Source organism: Notamacropus eugenii, chromosome 2 (assembly GCF_028372415.1).
Source record: "Notamacropus eugenii isolate mMacEug1 chromosome 2, mMacEug1.pri_v2, whole genome shotgun sequence".
Classification (NCBI taxonomy): domain Eukaryota; kingdom Metazoa; phylum Chordata; class Mammalia; order Diprotodontia; family Macropodidae; genus Notamacropus; species Notamacropus eugenii.
In genome coordinates, this window is record NC_092873.1 from 72,180,720 (window position 1) to 72,198,979 (window position 18,260).

An 18,260-nucleotide genomic window follows, 5' to 3' on the forward strand; every position below is an offset into this window, starting at 1 on the left:
CCCTTTTCCTCCTTGGCCAGTACACTGTCTTTCTGTATTTACAAAATCTGGGAGTGATCCAAGGTATGAATACAGAGAATACATAAACATGGATATGGCTTACATCTGGAAGGATCTCTCATGTTCTTTTGGTAATTAATATGGGATGCCTTCTGTTACCTGAGTTGGATCAAAGTTGACTTCAAGAAGCTGGTGAGTGTACCGAGGAGAATTCAGGCACGATTGTGAACCTTAATTAAGAACCTTATCTACTTTGCAGCTCTCCAGCTTTATTTTCTAATTGTTTTTTTTTTAAATCACCCTGCTTACTTATTATGACTGTTTCAACATGTAGCTAGACTTGACTTAGGTTCCAGGAACAGTAACTTTCTTTTATCTCACCTATCTGTCTCTTTTGGGGCTGATTCTGGGGCTCCGGACACGAAGGCACTTAAAGGTCTGTAGGATGACCAGGAGGATCTCATCTTTTATATTTATGGTGTTTTACCATTTTCAGAAGGTTCTATACATATTACCTCAATGCCTTCCCACCATTTGAGGTACAAAGGGAACAACATCCTTTTACTAAAAATGAGAAAACAGGGCTACAGAAGGCCTGTAGAAGGCCACACAGATCAGAGGTAACTGAAGTTATCTAAGTCTTTCCATATAACACCATTTTATGAAAATGGTCATTCATGCTCAGAAGAAAGAGGGATCTGAAGGCACCACCACCGGACGGGGCGATGAGACTGCATCCCGCCCCCTCTCCTTTCCCCTGCACTGTGCTCGCAGAGAATAAAAGCGAACCTTCTGCAACAAGAAACTCGGGGAGAGACCATCTTAACTACGACACCCCAGCGTCTTTCCCTGCTACCCGGCCCCTGCTTCCTGGACTTCCGGTCTAATTCCTGTGAAGTCGGCGAAGCCATCTTGGAATTGGGCAAAGTTTCCATGCACTGGCTCCTCAGGGCCGGGAAGGGTCTCTGACAGTTGAAAGGACACCTTCTTCTGTCCTGTTTACTGAACCTCCAGCCCGTTGAGAGGTTATTTTTCCTCCGTACATTTTTTTATTTTTTGCCAGCTTTGGCATTCCGTCTACGTCAGCGGCCTGTAAAGCGGTTTTTGCCAGAATGCAAGATGGCCACCCCCGCGCCGGTCCTCCTTCGTAACGGAAGTGGAAGCTCCGGGCCGCTCTAGGGCATGAATCCGGAAGTACGCTTCCCGCCCAGGCTTCATTCAAACGTCTGCCTTCGTGCTGGTTCGTGGGGCACCGCTTCGGCTGCCGTCTTCATCTAGGTAGGCGCGTCCTCCACCCACCTCCTCCGCCGCCCTCCCTGCCATCTTGGCGGGCACTTACCGAATTCGCGGAGCGCTCGGGCCGCCTCTCCTCCGCGGGCGTCTGCCTCCGGGCTGCCTTCCCTCCGCAGCCGTGGGGGACGCTGGGGAAGAGAGAGGGCAGGAAGAAGTCCTGACCGGGCTGCGGGGGATGGAGGGCGGCGGGGGACGGGACCCGGCACCCCTGACACCCCAGGAACTCTTGCTGGTTGGTAGGGGGGAGCCAGGTGACCGTGAGATCCTGGAGCCGGCGAGGCCAATCCCCTCCTTTTACGGGGGAGGAGAACGATGCTGAGAGGGAGAGACTTGGCCAGGACCGGCCGGCCGGCGTCGGAGCCGGGGTTCGCGCTTAGAAGCGTTTTGTCCTTTTCCTTCTTTGTGGGTGTCAGCGCTGCCCTTCCTCTTTACCCCCTCCCCATTCCCTTAGGAAATAGTTATTATGTCTATAGAATATAATTATATACATATAATTATGCATAATAGAATAGAATATAATTATACATAATATCTAATATAATCATATATAATATATTTTACATACTTATATATATTATATAATACATATTATACATAAAATATGTATTATATATAATATGTATTATATATAATTATGTAATAATATGATACATAATTATTCATTATTTCTGAAGGCCACTAGAAGTGGTGTCCTCTTACACAAAAAGCTGCCCTGGTCCAGTTCACATAGCCCACAGGAACCAGAGTTTTGAATCAAGGAAGTCCTGCTCAATTCGTAATAGGAAAAATTCCCTTCAATCCATGACTTTTTCCGGATACTGATCTTTGCTGACATCCATTGTACTAATAGGTAAATTAGTGTCAGTTATTAACTGTGATGGATACGTTAACAATTATGACTGAGTAGGTAGTTTCATAATTCTGTAGGAAAAAATACAGCTTTGTAAAGGTTCTCCTCGAAGGAGGTGTCTGCCAAACATATCTTAAAATCACAGCAGATTCTATGACAAATGTAAACCTGAGTTTCAGCATCAAGGTAGACAAGAAACACAGAGATATACACTCACTTAAGGAATTCACCAGTGTCACACAGAGTCCAAATAGAAGAGTTCCTTATCATCCATAAAGTTCTCCAAATGTTCCTGCTTTGTTTTTTTTTTCTTTTTCACTTTACGATTTATTTATTGAAGACATTTAAATTCTCCCTTCCTTCCACCTCTCCTCTGCCTGCTGAGAAGGCAAGCAGTATTCTTTCAGTTTTTCATGTGAGATCATACAAAACATATTTCCATATTAGCTATACTTTTTTCAAAAGCAAGAAAATGAAGTGAGAAAATGATAAAAATTCCCCTGCTTTCAGATGACATCATACTAATTCTTTTGAGCCCAGAAAGACTTTTAGCACTTCTGAGAAAGGTACTTTTGAGTGAATTTCTTCCAGAATTTTGAAGTCGTGAAGGAAGAGAAAAACTCACCTCATTTGTTTAATGAACATTTGGGGAAACATTCAAAATCTCAAGATTATATTCTTCATAAGGGTCCACATAAATTTTCTGATGCTTCTACTCACTCTCTTAAACTTACCGCAGTATGGTTTGTGACTGTTACTCAACTGAAACTTCTCTCTACACACTTAGCAATGGTTGGCTATTTCATGCTTTGTGTTTATATCCCCAAGGCCCAGCATTATGCCTTATTTAGTAATTGATTACCTCTTAACTCTGACTGTCCTCCAAGGGTCAACCCTAGAGCATTTGTATTTGATGCTGGAAGCAATTGGAAGCAATAGGAAGCCCCTGAAGTTAATTGAGTGACACAGGAGTGACAGAGTCAGACCTGAGCTTTAGGAAAATCACTGATGGCTGAATGGAGGATGTATTGAAGTAGAGAGAGACTTGAGACAGGAGACCCATCATTAGGCTATTGGAATAGTCCAGGCATGAAATGGCAAGGGCCTGTGTTAGAATGGTGGCAGTGTGAGAATAGATGGTAGCATATCTGAGAGATGTTACAAAGGTGAAATTGATAGGTTTTGGCAAACAGCTAGAATATGAGAGGTAAGAGATAGTGGTGGCAAGAGTCAAGAATAACTCCTAAGTTGCAAGCTTGATGGACTGGAAGGGTGGTAGTACCCTCTGTGTGTGTTTGTCCATTGCTGAAGAAGATCATGCCATCAGAGAAATAATGACATGACTTGCACTTGACTTTGTTTTGAGTGAGGGAGGGCTGTGCAGGTCACCAGCCTCACTTCTCCTCCAGAGCCATCTGAATCCAGTGACCAGATAGTCATCAGGATGACTGGAGATGACCCAGGATGAGGCAGTTGGGGTTAAGTGACTTACCCAAGGTCACACAGCTAGTGAGTGTCAAGTGTCTGAGGTGAGATTTGAACTCAGGTCCTTCTGACTCCTGCCCTATCCACTGCACCATCTAGCTGCCCTTATTACCCTCTATAATAATAGGGAAGGTGGTGGTGGAAGGTTTAGGAGAAAAGATAATGAGTTCTCTTTTGGACATGTCTAGTATGAGATGACTGTTGGAGATCCAGTTTGAGATATCTGAAAGGCAGTTGGAGATGAGAGATTGGAGGTCAGCTGAGAGTTTTGGGCATTATGGTAATTAAATCACGGTTGTAGTGAGATCACTTTATTAAGTAGTGTAAAGAAAGAAGAGAAGACGACCCAGGACAGAATCTTGGGGAACACTTATGTTTAGAGGGAGTGATTGGGATGAGGATCTGTGAGGACTGTGGTCATGTAGGTAACAGGAGAACCAGGAGAATGGTGTCTGTTTCCCAAAAACGTAGAGAAAAGAGAGTATGAAGGAGGAGACAGTGATCAACAATGTCAAAAAGGCAGCTAGGTGGCAAGTGAATAGAGTGCTTGGCCTGGAATCAGGAAGACCTGAGTTCATATCCAGCTTCAGACACTTATTAGATGTGTGATTCTGAGCAAATTATTTTAACTTTCAGTTTCCTCACCTGTAAAATGGAGGGTAATAATAGTGTTGTGGTGGAACAGTCTGAGAGAATTCAGAGTCAGGCCACCTCTAATCCAAGTACAGGCAGTTATTGAGGAGTGGCTCCCCTCAGACGTAGGCTAGGTTCCAAGAGGAAGCAGCAACTTCAGAGAATGCAAGATGGATTTTTACAGGGAAAAATGCAATTACATAACACAAATTTATTCATATTAAAAAGGCAGGAGGACTTTGTTAAGGGATTAGGTAATGAGGAGAGGTCCTTTCTGTGGTTTGGTGGTCCAACATCCTGGTCATACTGCCCTCCGATTGACTACTTATTGTGGTCCTATCTGGTCAAGATGGATAGTTAGGTATTATGGACCTGTCTTGGGCTAAATGGATGATGTGATTGTGATTGAGTACAAGAACACACCTCTTCAAATATGTGAACTGGATCTGAGGGCAGTGGCTAGCTAGGGGCAGTGGCTATATTGAGTCTGGGGGCCTGTGGTGTGGTTAAATCAGGACATGCCTGTTGTTCATAAGGAAATGAGAATATTTGGGGCTGGGGACAACTTTATTAGGATTCCATCAATAGCATCCATCTCCCAGTCTGTTGTGAGGGTTAAAAGAAATAATTGTAAAGCACTTTGCACATAGTAAGCACTATGTAAATGTTCGCTGCTATCATCATCATCATCATCATCATCATCATCATCATTATTAAAGGTTTCAGAGAGGTCAAGGAGAGGGAGGATTGAGAAAAGTAAGAGATCATTGGTAACTTTGGAAAGAGCAGTTTCTGTGGAAGACTGGAAGCCAGATTATAAAGGATCAAGAAGGAGAGAAATTGGAGGCACCTATTGAGTTTAGCTATAAAGGACAGAAGAGATAAAAGATGGAAGGATCAAGTAAGGGATGGGGGAGATATGGGTATGTTAATAGGCAGTAGTGAAGTACCCTGTACGTAGGGAAAGATTCAGAATAAGTAAAAGAGGGGGCAGTCTGTTGGAAGAGATGAGATAGAATGAGATCACTCAACAGGTATCCTTAGTAAGGAGTAAATTATTTCATTATGTGTTGGATGAAGGAGGAGAAAGTGGCAAAAGGTATCTGATAGGAGATGAGAAAGAGGGAGTTCACAGCAAATGGCCTAAAATTTTTTTTTTGTAAAATAATGAGACAAAGATCTCAGCTGAGGGGAATGGTGGAGGGTGGTGGTACAACAGGTTTGAGGAGAGATGAAAAAGGTTTGGAAGAGCTGTTGTGGGGAGTGGGATAATGAGTTGATAAGGGAGCTATAAGTAGGTTTGCCTAGCAGCAGTGAGGGCCCAGATGAAGTTGTGTAACATAAATTTGTAGTAGAACCAATCAGAATGGTTGTGCGATTTTGTCCATCTTTGTTCAGCTATACACATGTAGGAGTGAAGGTGGTGAATTATGGTAGTGATCCAAGGCTTGATAGGGCATAATTGGTGATATGAAAAGGGGGTTAGGGATCCAAGAGAGGATGGCATAGAGTTGAATTCATTCATCAAAAAGTCAAGATGGGGAAAAGAGGAGGGAGTGGCTGGTGTAGGGGAAATGGCCTGGGAGATAATTGAAGGGTCAAGAGATTGTCTCTTAGATTTGCAGCCTAAGCATCTTCCTATTCTGGATTCTTCTCTCTCACTTACCTCATAGCAATTGCCAAATCTGTTTTTTCTGCCTTCACAGTCTCTTTTGTATGTATCCCTTTCTCAAAACTTTCATAACTACCACCATAGTTCAGGCTCTTGTTACCTTTCATAGTAGCCTTCTATTTGGTTTTTGTTTCAAATCTTGCCCCACACTAATCCATCCTCCACATAGTTGCCAGTGATTTTCCTAAAGTGTTAGTTTGATATTTCACTCCTAGGTAACTCTCTATGAGAAGAGTCAAAGGTATTTAGACTACTGAATTTAAGTAGAGGTGGAAATTTCTTCCTTCACATAAAGTACCTAGGACACCTTCCATGTCTCCAGTCTACTGGGTAGATGAATTTTGATTGCTCTTTTAATTCATTTATCTCTGTAGGAAAGTAATTTTGCAAAGTCAGCAATTCCTTTTGCATTGACACTTAGGTGGAACCATACCCACTTCGCTCTTTGGTCTTTAAATAAAAGCATCTAAAAAGCATTTAAATAAAATGTATACACACACATCTATAAATTCACGTGTGTACATATACATGTATATGTACATGCACACATATACATATGCATACACATATGCACAAATTTTGGTGTACATGTGTACACACACACTAAAATTCTAGTTTCCTCTGTTCCAGGAATTCTAGTTGGACTTTTGCCCATGCTATATTTTTCTTTGTGGCTTTCCTTGTAGATTGATAGATTTTAGAGTCTTCTCCTATTCTAGGTTTGTGTCTTGAGTGTCTGTCATTTTAATAGCTCTTTATACTGGACTTCCTTTTTTTGTTTGACCATTGTTCCAGCTTACTTTCCTATTTCAGACTTAATATCAGAGCTGGCCTCTGTCACACTTCTGCGGGGGAAAGTTTGGGCTATTCCTGTTGACTTTTTTTCTTGGAATAGTGAGTACTGTGTTATTTTAGGATCTCGTGGAGAGGCTTGTGACCTGAAAGTTTCCAGTGACCCCAGAGTATCTGGATTCAGGGCCAGGTCTCACTGCTGCCCCTCTGTTCTGAGCTCTGCAAGTTCTTGACTTGATTTTGGGTTTCTGTCAGCCAGCTCTGTTGGTTAAGAGTGGCAGAACTGTAGGTTCCCATTTTGTTTGATATTCCTACCCTGGTTATTCCTTTGCAGGTGGGGCTACAGACCCTGTTCTGTATGAGCCACATTGCTGCTGGTTTTTGAACTTCTTTCTATCTTGGTATGCCACTTAGGGATTCCTTACTCAGGAATGCCATCCTTGTATGCAAATTCCCTTCTTAGTCATCTATGATGTGAAACTCTGTAATGGGGGGGATGGGACAAAACTGCCATTTTACACCTGTTTCCATTGCATTGCCTTGACATGGTTCTATTGGAGCCCCAGTTTGGGTCTGGGACCTCCTTTTGCCCTAGTACACAGTTTTTCCCTTGGTGCTAGATTAGAGTACTGCTGGCCTGGCCTTATCCCCACTGTCAAGAGATCCTGTTGTCTGTTTCCCTTTGCCAAGGTGGACTGGACAGATGACTCACTATAACTTTTTCTAGTTTTTGCCATCAGGATTTGGTCTGGTGCATTTTCTAGATCTGTTAAGAGGAGTTTTGTGGAGAGCAGTCCTGTGACACTGGTTTCTACAACTCTGCCATCTTGGCTTTGCTTCTTAGTGAGCTTCTGGGTCACCAGGAACAAAGTTCTGCAGACTTCAGGTACTCCTGGAGTATCTTTGGTCAGAAAATTGGCAGGCTTCCAGCCTACTGATCTGTGTTTACACTGCTTTCCCTAACAGAGTCCCTTTCCCAGTAGGGGCAGCTAAGTGGTGCAGTGGATAGAGCAGCAGTGCAGGAGAACCTGAGTTCAAATCTCACCTCAGACACTTGGCACTCACTAGCTGTATGACTTGGGCAAGTCACTTAACCCCAATTGCCTCATCCTGGATCATCTCCAGTCATCCTGATGACTATCTGGTCACTGGATTCAGATGGCTCTGGAGGAGAAGTGAGGCTGGTGACCTGCACAGCCCTCCGTCACTCAAAAAAACAAAGTCAAGTGCAAGTCATGTCATTATTTCTCTGATGGCATGGTCTTCTTCAGCATCGAAGGACAAATATACCCTTTCCCTTTGCCCACAGGGTTTTGATTGAGTTTTTGTTCTGGACAAAGGCACTTCCTATGTTTCTTTTCGGATTTCTTGATTATTACTCAGTCTGGGACCCATTTTAAATGTTTACTAGATTAATATGTAGGACAGATGAGCTTCTTTGTGACCTTCCATGTTGCCATCTTAGTTGGAAGTCTACAAAATTTTGATGAGTTGTATCTTGAATGAACCCAATATTTTTTGATGAACCCTCTGGTACAATGGAAAGAATGCCTGATTTCTAGTCAGAAAACCAGGTTCAAATCTTAACTCTTGCACTTTTTTCATGTACAGCTTTGGGCAAATAACTTAACAGCCTTACGCCTATTTCCTCACTTGCAAAATGAAGGGGTCTGGAATAGATAACTTCTTAGTTTCCTTCCCACTCTGAATTTATTGTCTATTGATAGTTTTAAGATATCGTTCTTATTGACTTATAGGAGAGGAACTGAGGGAATACTAAAGCAAGGGGATGAAGTCATTGTGATGTCCTCCAGATCTGTAGAACATTAGAGCTGAAAGCCCCTTGGAGATTGTCCCAGTTCCTTCATCTTACAGTGAAAGAAACTGGAGCAGAGATTGTTTGACTTTCCAAAGTCATAGATAGCTATCAGGTTTCCTGGGACTAGGATCCAGGTCTTCTTAGTACTAGTGGTGTTTTGCTGCTTTCTTCATTAGCACCTAATAATAATGCCTAGTAAAATACCTGAAAAAGCAATTAAAGAGCACTTAACTAGAATTATTAAATATTTCTTTGTTCATTTGGCAAGATCATTTCTAGCTAATTCTGTGTTTTTCTCTACCAGGCTTTTCTTACCTTGGGAGTATTTGGAGAAGCCAGGTATGTATATGCAGGTAGAGATCCGAACTGGCTCCCTTCTCCATCTGAAGAGGTCTCCTGGTATCCGATCCTGGTCTCTTCTTGTAGGTAAGCCGAGAATATCTGGCTCTGAAATGGAAATGCCTTTCTCTTCTTCTTTCACCTATTTTCCTTTTCACTACTCACACTTGCCCTCACAAATGGGAAGGAGTTATTTGTTCAAAGCTTCCTAGCTTCTATTCGTAAGCTCTATATGAGGAGGAAACAGAACCATCTGATATTAATCTTCTGGTGGGTAACTAGAGACAATCTGGGGCATTAGTTTTAACCAAATTTTTTTCTCGTTTCAGGGATCTTGTCTATTGGCTTGGCAGCTGCATACTACAGTGGAGGTACAGTAGCCATGTTGCTGCTTGTTAAGGATTTCTTTTCCTTGGGGTTTTTTACTTTGTACCTTCTTTATTTTTCACTGAGGTTCTTCTCGCATTTTTATCTTTATCTGTGCTGACCTCTTCTGAAGCTTCTTCGTTTCCCTAAGGTTGGATTGATAATCAGATCATTAGTTCACTCAACAAGTTTTTATTGAGCACCTTCTGGGCAGGCTTCCCCAGTTCCTGACTTAAGTTGTTGTGTTTCTGCCATGTCAAACTCAAGTGGAAATGGAGGTCATTAATCTGTACATGAGGATCCATACAGGCTACAAAGTGACTTAGTTTTAAAATGTAATATTATCTGGTTTTATGTTTTTATTTGTTTTGCTAAATATTTCCTATTTACATTTTAATCTTTTATCACACCTGGGAGTGTTGTGGACTTGTGAACCTGTGGGTTACGTATTTGTCACTTCTGTTGTACATCATCAAGAATGTGACTAACTTAGCTCACCATCACTGTATTTTGTTTTTCATTAATAATTGTGTGACATCCACTGGTATGGGGATGTTTAAAGATGAATTTTAATTTATCCAGGAGGGATTTAATGAATTTGTGTGTTTTAATGTCTTTTTTCCCCTCTCTTTGACCTACATTAGAATTAGGATTAGACACCTAGTGTTCTTTTTCTGGCTGGAAACTGGCCTACATGTGATATAACTCTATTTGAATCTCTTCTTTCTTTGGAATTATCCAGATATTTCCACAAGGAACCTGAGTCGCAGACTGTAAGGGCATTTCTGCTCATAAAATCATAGATTCTTAGAGACAGAAGAGACCTTAGATATCATCTATTAAAACCAGTTTATCCTACACAGAAAGCAATAAGACCTAGAGAGGGGAATTGACTTGCCTAGTATTACACATTAGCAGTACCAGGTTCAAGGTCTTGTCCTTTGGTAGATTGTTTTTTGTACCCTACCATATACCCAAACATAAAACTGGCTGTGTGTGAGACTTAAATAATTACAAATTTTTCCTTTGGTTTTAAGTAACAAGTTGAGTGCTTTAGGTTCCAGGATTCTTAGAAATCCTCTAAGTTCATCCAGATATTGAAAGGAAGTTACTTAGATGTGCCCTGTGTTATCTCCAGTATACAAAGTAGCTTGTCTTCAGGCCATGCTCTGAGTTGGTTAGGAATAGGACGTTATTCTTTAAGATTCAAGGAGAATTTTTGCTCCTTCCCTCTTCTCTCCTTTCCCCCATTGAGTGTAATTGCTACTGCTGTTTAGGAAGATAGTATAGTGGTAACCGCCCCATGGAGTGGGTGAGAGGAAACTTTTCTGCCTTTCTGACCTTGTTTGCTTTCAGTTCATTGTTTTGGCTTCTCCTTTTTGCCATTTATAGCTATTTACTCTGGGTATTTGCTTTCTAGATAATCTAGGCTGGAAATTCTTCTATGTCACAGGGTGTCTATTTGTGGCGGTGCAGAACTTAGAGGACTGGGAGGTAAGGGCTAAAGTAAACAGAGCTTTATGAAAGAATTGGGTGGGAGGCTCCCCAGAGCAGGAGAAAGGCCAAGTGCTCTGTGTGGTTTAAGGGTTGGAAGGTCATTATTGCCTGAGGGACATCATAGAAGATTTCATGAAATAGATGGTGTTTGAGTTGGGCATTTTAAAAGTTGAGTAGAAATTTAGCAGATGAAGAGGGGAAGGGAGAGCAGTTCAGGACAGAGACGCAGAATATAACAGTGGAGTGAGCCTTAGGGAACTAGGGGGTAGCCTAGTTTGGCTAGAGCACAGTCTGTGAGGAAATATGCTTGAGGATCTTGTAACTTCTTAAAAATCCTCCTTCATCATTGTTACTGTTTTGAGTGGCACTTAGGATTAAAGGATGCCCATTAACAAATCTGGGGCTGTGAGAATGTGTGTTGTGCTGTTGCACAACTTTTGCTCTAACCTAATAATAGGTTTCGATAATGATCACACTGTGTGCCCAGAGACATTTTTTCCATGTCTCAAGGAAAGATGCTCCTTTTGAGATATCAGGACATGATGTCTCCTAGCACCACCAGTCAACTTCTGATGATTTACCTCAAAGTTCTTTTTACTTGTGTTAGAGGATGAGCTTGCCTTCTTCCTAAGAGAAGGGTGGATGAAGTATTAAGAAAGAGCTAGGGCAAGGGCTGAATATTCTCTCCCAAATCATTAAACCTATCTGGTGGTTTGAGAGCTGCGGTTCTGTCCTTCTCTGCTGAAATCCACATTGCTCTCTGATAACCCTGGTAGTTTCTGTTGTTTTTGCAACAAGGATGATTATGCTGGCTTTGGCTGCTTTCTCAGTCCCCAAATTAAGACTTGTAGGAGAATGTTTGATTCTCTTAAGTCGAGGTGTTGGGATTTTATCTGGGGTGGGTGGATGAAAAATATTTTTCAAGTTCTTTTCCTTATTATTTCCCTCTGAGGAATTTGTTTGTTTTTAGGATGGAACATAATATCTGACACCAGGGAATTTGCAGTGAAGTTGAAGGATTAGGGAGATAGTATCAGACTGGGAACTGTTAATCATCATCATTAAGTAGTAGGGGAGAGTGCTGAACTCAAGACCTTGTGTGGTGATCTTTTGCTGTTTTTCTAGGAAGCCCTGTTTGACAAGACTACTGGGAAAGTAATTTTGAAAACATTCAATCTCTATAAGAAAATACTGACAGCTTCTAGAACCTCCCATGAACAAGGTAACGGTTGTGTTACATATACTTGGTTAAGTATTAAGTATTGGAGTGGGATACAAAAGGGCCACTTTTGTTTATTAAAGAGTCTTTTGTCTTGGCTAATCTAGTTTTCAAATTCCAGTTTTATTGAACAAGGTGAATGGAAGTCTGTAGGCTCATAGATTGGGAAGAAATTCATCTAGTATTTCCCCCTTCTTTTAGAGGTGAGGGACCTATGACTCCAAAAAGTCAGGCATTTGTCCAAAGTCATGTAAGGAGTAAGTGGCAGAAAGGAGATTCAAACCTAGATCTTGTGACTCCAAATATGCTTTTTCTACTGCACCACATGGCCTTCCATGTTCTTAGATATTATGATTTAGTCTATGAAAACAAGATCTGAAAACTATTCTTTTGCAGCCATATAAGTTTTCTAAACCCAGTTTGGCCATTATTGTCTCTTTTACTTTTAGGAGCAAATTGTAATAGCACTGAAACTGCTTGGATATTATTAATCCTGCAGTTAAGAATGAAACGTTTGAAGATAATGGAGAATATTAACCCTGCTGTCAGGAGTTATCTTTTTTTTCCCCCTGTTCTATAGAGACCATGATGGCTCTCAGACACCTGGCTTTAAATATTCTCTAGATAAGTATCTGATGCCATGTTAAGCTCATTTTTCCTTGTAAAACAGAAAACTGTTGCCATGGGGGCATCAGGACCTGGAGGACACTTAATGGCATGTGAAAGCATCCTTTGGGAAACCTAATATCTATCAAGAATTTAGAGACAGGGGGATGAGAGAAGAGATCATGTGGTCCAGCTAGCTTAGTATCTATCTCCTTTGAGTTCTATAAATTTAAAGAGCAAATGAGAAAGGGGTTCTGGTCTTATAATTTGCAGTCACATGATATAAAAGAAACTCTGAGCCTTGCTATAACTGTCCTTTGCCCAGGGAATGTCCTGGTTCCTGATTGTATGTCTCTTTACATGTTGACTCTGTTTTGGAATCCAGTTTTTTGCTGACTCACCATAATAGTTGTTCACTATTGTTCACTATAAGATAACTTCAAGCAGTTTAGTTACACGGTGTACACTAAATTCCCTAGCTTAGACTCCTTTCCTTCTTTGTATTCATCTAATGAGGCCGAGCTTAGATAATCATGAACACATAAAAAGTAATCAGGTCCATTGACTACTCTTAGAGGCCTTATCTAACCCTCTCATTTTACAGATGAATAAAGAGTCACAGAGGGGTTAAGTGACTTCCCCAAGGTTATAGACTTGTAATTTGAACCCAGGTCCTTTGACTCCAAATGTGATGTTCTTTCTATTATATCACACTGTAACTCAAGGAAGAAGCTGATACAAATGAAACAAATAAAAAGGCTCTTTAACCAGTACGTTGGAAACCGAAACCAGATTTGTCCTCTGAAAGAATAGTTCAGTTATGATCAGATGGTTTCTAGGGAGGATGTTGCTTTGTCCTGTAATACTATTGTTTTGACTCCATGTTTGGGAGAATATGAAGCAGAATCCTCTGACACATTGGCATGAAAACACTACATATTATTTAATAGATTAAGAAACAAAGGTTGGTAAATATTTCCTGTTGTTCCTGGGTACATTCCAATGAGTGAATTTCTTCAAACCACAGAATCTCATCACATTATTGTTGAAAGGAACTTTAGAGATCAGATAATCCAACCTTCTCACTCATTGTTGAAGACGCTGAGGTCCAGGGAGGGGAAATGACTTATATAAGGCTTTCTGTCAAGCTTGTGCAGAGACAGGAGTGGGATTCAGTCCTGCTGATTCTCTTGTGTTGAGTGAAATATGTTTACGTGGAATTTATGAAAGCTTCAGTTCCGAGCTCATGTGTTTGAGGCTTGGGATAGGATCCATAGCCTTTATCATTGCCATTATCATTCTGTGGTATCGTCTGAGATTTCTTACATAGCCATTAACTGTTCTTATCTTTTCAGTGGTGGTTGGACTGAATGATATTCAGGATGTGAATGTCATAGAGGAGAAAGTTCGATATTTTGGGAAGGGCTATACAGTGGTACTTCGGTTTGCAACAGGCTTTTCCCATCCTCTTACCCAAAGTGCAGTGATGGGTCATCGGAGGTAAGTCAACAGTGTCTTGAGAATGGGGTGTGTCTAGGGGCAAGTGGTACACTTTACCCCCACTGTGACATTTAGGTTATATATTTGTCTATAGCAGCTTAGACCCTGTTTTATTTTAGATCCTCTTTCAAGTTACTGATAAATGTGTTCCTGTTTGGAACACATCCTAGGATCGTAGGGTTTAGAGTTGAAAGGAACTTTAGACACCATTTGGTTTCAAACCTCTAATTTTACATATTGTAAATAATTGAAGGTCCATAGAGAGAAAGTGACTTCGGTGTGAAGGTCCCACAATAAATAACTGAATTAACATTCGAATCTAGATTCTTTGACCCCAAATATGATGCTCTTTTAAATATACCACACTGTCTTGTTTAAAGTCATGATTGCTGATAATACTTAGATTTTCTGGCTGCCCCTAAATAAATTTTTTTTTGCTTTGTAATTCATTGCAGTGGGTGTGCCTTTTGGATCCCACCTGGGATAGACTTGGGGCTTGCCATTAGGTGACTTCTTATTACTACTTGAGTCCCTGAGGAGTAGGATGAAAACAAGGACAGCTGTTACCATTTTACATTCTGCAGAAACCGAAGGCCAAGCAGTAGAGACATCTGGATCAAGTAGATCAAAATTGGCCTCAGCACTATCTGGTTAGACATGCACTCTTTCATTTGGGTAAAGAAATTGGGAATGAAGTGCTTAAGCATTGGCTTTGTATAAGAGCCAATGGCTTGGCACTGCCTATAGTAACAGAAACCTGCATTTCATGATGGAGCCTTAGTGAAACTGTGTTGGAAGCTAAATTAGAGTGTGGTTATGCAATCAACTCTAAAGCTGTCATCTTCCTGGGTAAATTCAAGTCAAATATGGTTTTTATGTTCCCTCAAACAACCTTTTGACTCTTTAGGGCCTCTGTTTAGTTGGGCAATAAGGTGTTCTGGGTCAACAGAGATATTGAAAGTGACTTTATTCCACTTCATGATCCCTTTTTCATTACAAAGCTTTTATTCCTTTAGGTAGGTCCTAGCATTGACCTGTAGTGTTCCTAAAGTTGACACGCAGTGGAGTATTTGCTTCTAAACTCGTCTAAAAAAGGAAGAAATCAATAAGTAGTGGTACCTGATTTCTTTTGAGGTTTACTTTTGGCTATAACCTTGCTGTCACATAACTCATAGATTGAAAGAACCTTTTTATCTGAAAAATTTACTCTCTTAGAAGTTCAAAAGGCTTCATATCCAGTTAACTGAAGCACAGGTTAACAGAGTGACTTGTCCAAAGTCACACAGCCAGTAGCAGAGCCATCAGCATTTCCAAGTTTGCATACTTCCTGAGGGTATTATTTGTGGTAATGTGAATCCTACACTTTGAGGCAAGGGGAAGTAAGAAAGAAAGCAGAATAGAATGAAAGGGAGATGAGCTAATGGAGGGATTGGGGGAGAAGAATGAATCTGCTGCTTCAGTTTTCCTGGACTGTTATGTATGTGTGTAAGGGATTTGAGGATGGTCTTACATGCCTTAATATAACTTGAATTCTTCCCTTTCCTTCTTCCCACTTCTTATCTCAGTGATGTGGAAGTAATTGCCAAGCTTATCACCAACTTCCTGGAGCTGCACCAGCCAGAGAGCCCCAAAGACTTGTCCCAGAGCAGTGACACTGAGGCCAGTGATATGGATGACCCCAGGAAGCAGAACTAAGTTTGACAGGGCAGCCTGAGCCACTGAGTCTGGTTGCCCTATTCCTCCTGCAGCTTTTGTTACTTCCTTCTTTCCTCCCTTCTTCCAGAGCAGCTTGCTTGGCTCTATTGGGTTTGCACATTGATGTGGGTTGCTAGCAGAGGGGTTTATGTTTTGTTTCTGCTTCTCTGACAAAGCTTCCAGCTCACCAGATTGGACCTTAAACTGTATGGCCATTTGTTGAGTTTGTCCCTTCCTTCTTATTTGTTGTGTAGTGTCACAGAACTTGAAGGGACCCTAGAGACTATCCAACCCTCTTTTACAAGGAGGACCCTGAGGCTGAGAAAGGGGAAGTGATTTTCGTTAGATCACACAGTTTAATAAATGGAAGAGCTGGGACATGCACCACGTCATACCATGTTGCCTTATGCCACTCTCTCAGGAGTGGGAGATTAGGTGGATATGTCTCCTCAGCCACTGGTCAGTTTTCCTCACCTGGGCGAGAAGGATCTTTTGAGAGTTTGCTTCAGAGATGAGAAACATGAAGAAATACAGAATGAAAGAAGGACTTGAGAAGAATGAGGTTTGGGGAGGAATGTGAATGCCAGCCATTTGGAGTTACTTCTGCTGAGCAGGAATTCCTAACCTGATGTCCATGGACCCTTGGATAGATTTCATGGTACATTTGAACTTAGATGGGGCAGAAAAACAATTACATATCTATTTTCATTAGCCTCTAATTGAAATTTAGTGTTTCTTTCCGTTATGAATTTAAAAAAAAACACCCCGGTATTCTAAGAAGCAGTCCGTCCTGCGTAAGTCACCACACCGTCAATGAAGTCCATGACACAGAAATACTTAAGCACTGCTCTGGAAGCATCTGAATATGCTTAAAATCGCATCTACGAAAATTGCTGCCTCACTGTGGGATCGAGTGAGGCGGCTGGCACCTGGTCGTTAAATATTTAAATATTTAATTGCTTCTATGGAATTTTAGGGAGCTGACAGCCCCAGCCCTTCGGGGAGGGGCTTGAAGCGGTTGTGTGCCATTGTTGGTCGGAGATTCTCTCCTTTTAAATGTTTTGTCTCTGGAAATCACGAAGCCTTATTCCAGCCTCTTCAGTGTTTCTCCCCAACTAGGGAGCACAACTGTGCAAGTGCTTAAATTAAAGGGTCTTATGAGAGGCCAAAAGTCCCAGCTTTATACCAGCCATAAATAATGAAACCCTGCAAATAAACAGGCCACCTGAGACATGAAATCTCTTTTTATACCTCCATCCCAGGTCTACTTCCCTAAAGAGGCTGAAGTGGGTTTGGGGTGGGTATACTTAGCAGCAGAGTGCACCTAACTGTAGAACTAGATATGTTTGGAGGATTACAAATAAACAAGGAAGTGTTCTGGAGATCTCAAGGTGTTTTCCTACTACCTTCATATTCTTAACAGCAGCTGCACTTTTCTAATCAGCCTGTCTTTCTTCTGTCTGAACCAAAGAGATGGAGCTTGCAGCATGTCTTCTAAGGGGCCTCCTTAGTGCATCCAGCTCCAACTTATTGTAAATAGGCTTCAACCCATAGATGGATGGTCATGTAGAGAATCTTTCATCTTAGGTGTGTTCCCAATAGGGAGACGTTGGCTGCTGGTTGCATGTTTAAGTATATTTGAGAAGTCTCAGATCTCATTTTGAGGTCTGTTTTTGCCAACTGTAAAATCTGAAGTCAGAGAAAGTACCCTTCCTTCATTCTTCCTTTACTTCTTGGGCTTCAAAACCACAAGGCTAATGAAATGAGTTCTTAACCAAAGAAATATTACTGTCAATCCAGAGGGGAAGCCATTTTAGATAAATAGCAGAGAAGTTGCTCTTTGCTAACTCATGTTAGGTTCTAGAGATTCATTCCCTGAGTTAGCTTTTTTACTTTCATCATTTCTAATAAAATATTTGGGGGAACATGTATGTGGGATAGAACCATTTGACCAGTGGGCCCAAGCCCAGAAAAACTGGATGAACTGTAGGCCAAGTGATTGGTGGCCTCTAGGAATAGGGTTTGAAAGTTCAGTCCCTGAAATGGCGTAAACTCAGACCATGCTCACGAGACTTGGCATGTTGTGATGCCTTGCATGGCTTTATTTCCTCTGAGTTGGCTTGGCTTGGCAGAACTTGGGCATCTGCCCTGCAACTACTTTGTTTGACTCAGTACCTTTTTTTCTTCAGAAAAGGGTATGTATATTTTTGTATCCAGACAGATTGATCTAGGCTAATCATAGGCTAAGTCCTATTAACATAAATTGACTTTGCTCTTTACGTAGCAGCTTAGATACCTTTTGTAATTTGCCTTTGGCTGATTCTCTTGAGAAAGGAGTATCTCAGCTGATGGGATTCTGTTTTCCTGTATTCTCCTTCCTAGAGAGTAAAGAAAGATGTGCTAAGCTAGAACTTTGGTAATCTGTTGTCCTTTCTAATCTCAGCATCTTCACTCCTCTGTGACTCAGTGGCTGGATGTTTAGCTCCCACAGAAA

At 41.3% G+C, this 18,260-nt stretch overlaps 2 protein-coding genes across 3 annotated transcripts in view; one reads left to right on the forward strand and one right to left on the reverse strand.

The window, feature by feature from the left end:
* Positions 1-1,425, reverse strand: part of NARF (nuclear prelamin A recognition factor) — a 131,218-nt gene extending 129,793 nt beyond the window's left edge. The window contains exon 1 of one of the 2 annotated variants that reach the window (XM_072640911.1): positions 1,340-1,409. The gene's annotated coding sequence lies outside the window, so the exon portion shown is untranslated. Of the gene's footprint in view, positions 1-1,339 lie in introns of both variants that reach the window. The other variant, XM_072640912.1, reaches the window with a different exon arrangement.
* Positions 1,193-17,156, forward strand: CYBC1 (cytochrome b-245 chaperone 1). Its single transcript, XM_072640914.1, has 7 exons — positions 1,193-1,278; positions 8,849-8,970; positions 9,213-9,254; positions 10,670-10,743; positions 11,872-11,968; positions 13,927-14,071; positions 15,637-17,156. The coding sequence occupies exons 2-7, from the start codon at positions 8,886-8,888 to the stop codon at positions 15,764-15,766; spliced, it is 573 nt and encodes a 190-aa protein (XP_072497015.1). The 5' UTR covers positions 1,193-1,278; positions 8,849-8,885; the 3' UTR covers positions 15,767-17,156.
* The last annotated feature ends 1,104 nt before the right edge of the window (positions 17,157-18,260 follow it).

Bases quoted from the DNA above. Each gene is read 5' to 3' on its own strand.
- CYBC1 (XM_072640914.1), top strand. From the start codon at position 8,886: ATGTATATGCAGGTAGAGATCCGAACTGGCTCCCTTCTCCATCTGAAG. The intron at 10,744-11,871 runs GTAAGGGCTAAA...CTGTTTTTCTAG, and splicing joins AGAACTTAGAGGACTGGGAG to GAAGCCCTGTTTGACAAGAC. The intron at 11,969-13,926 runs GTAACGGTTGTG...TTATCTTTTCAG, and splicing joins TAGAACCTCCCATGAACAAG to TGGTGGTTGGACTGAATGAT.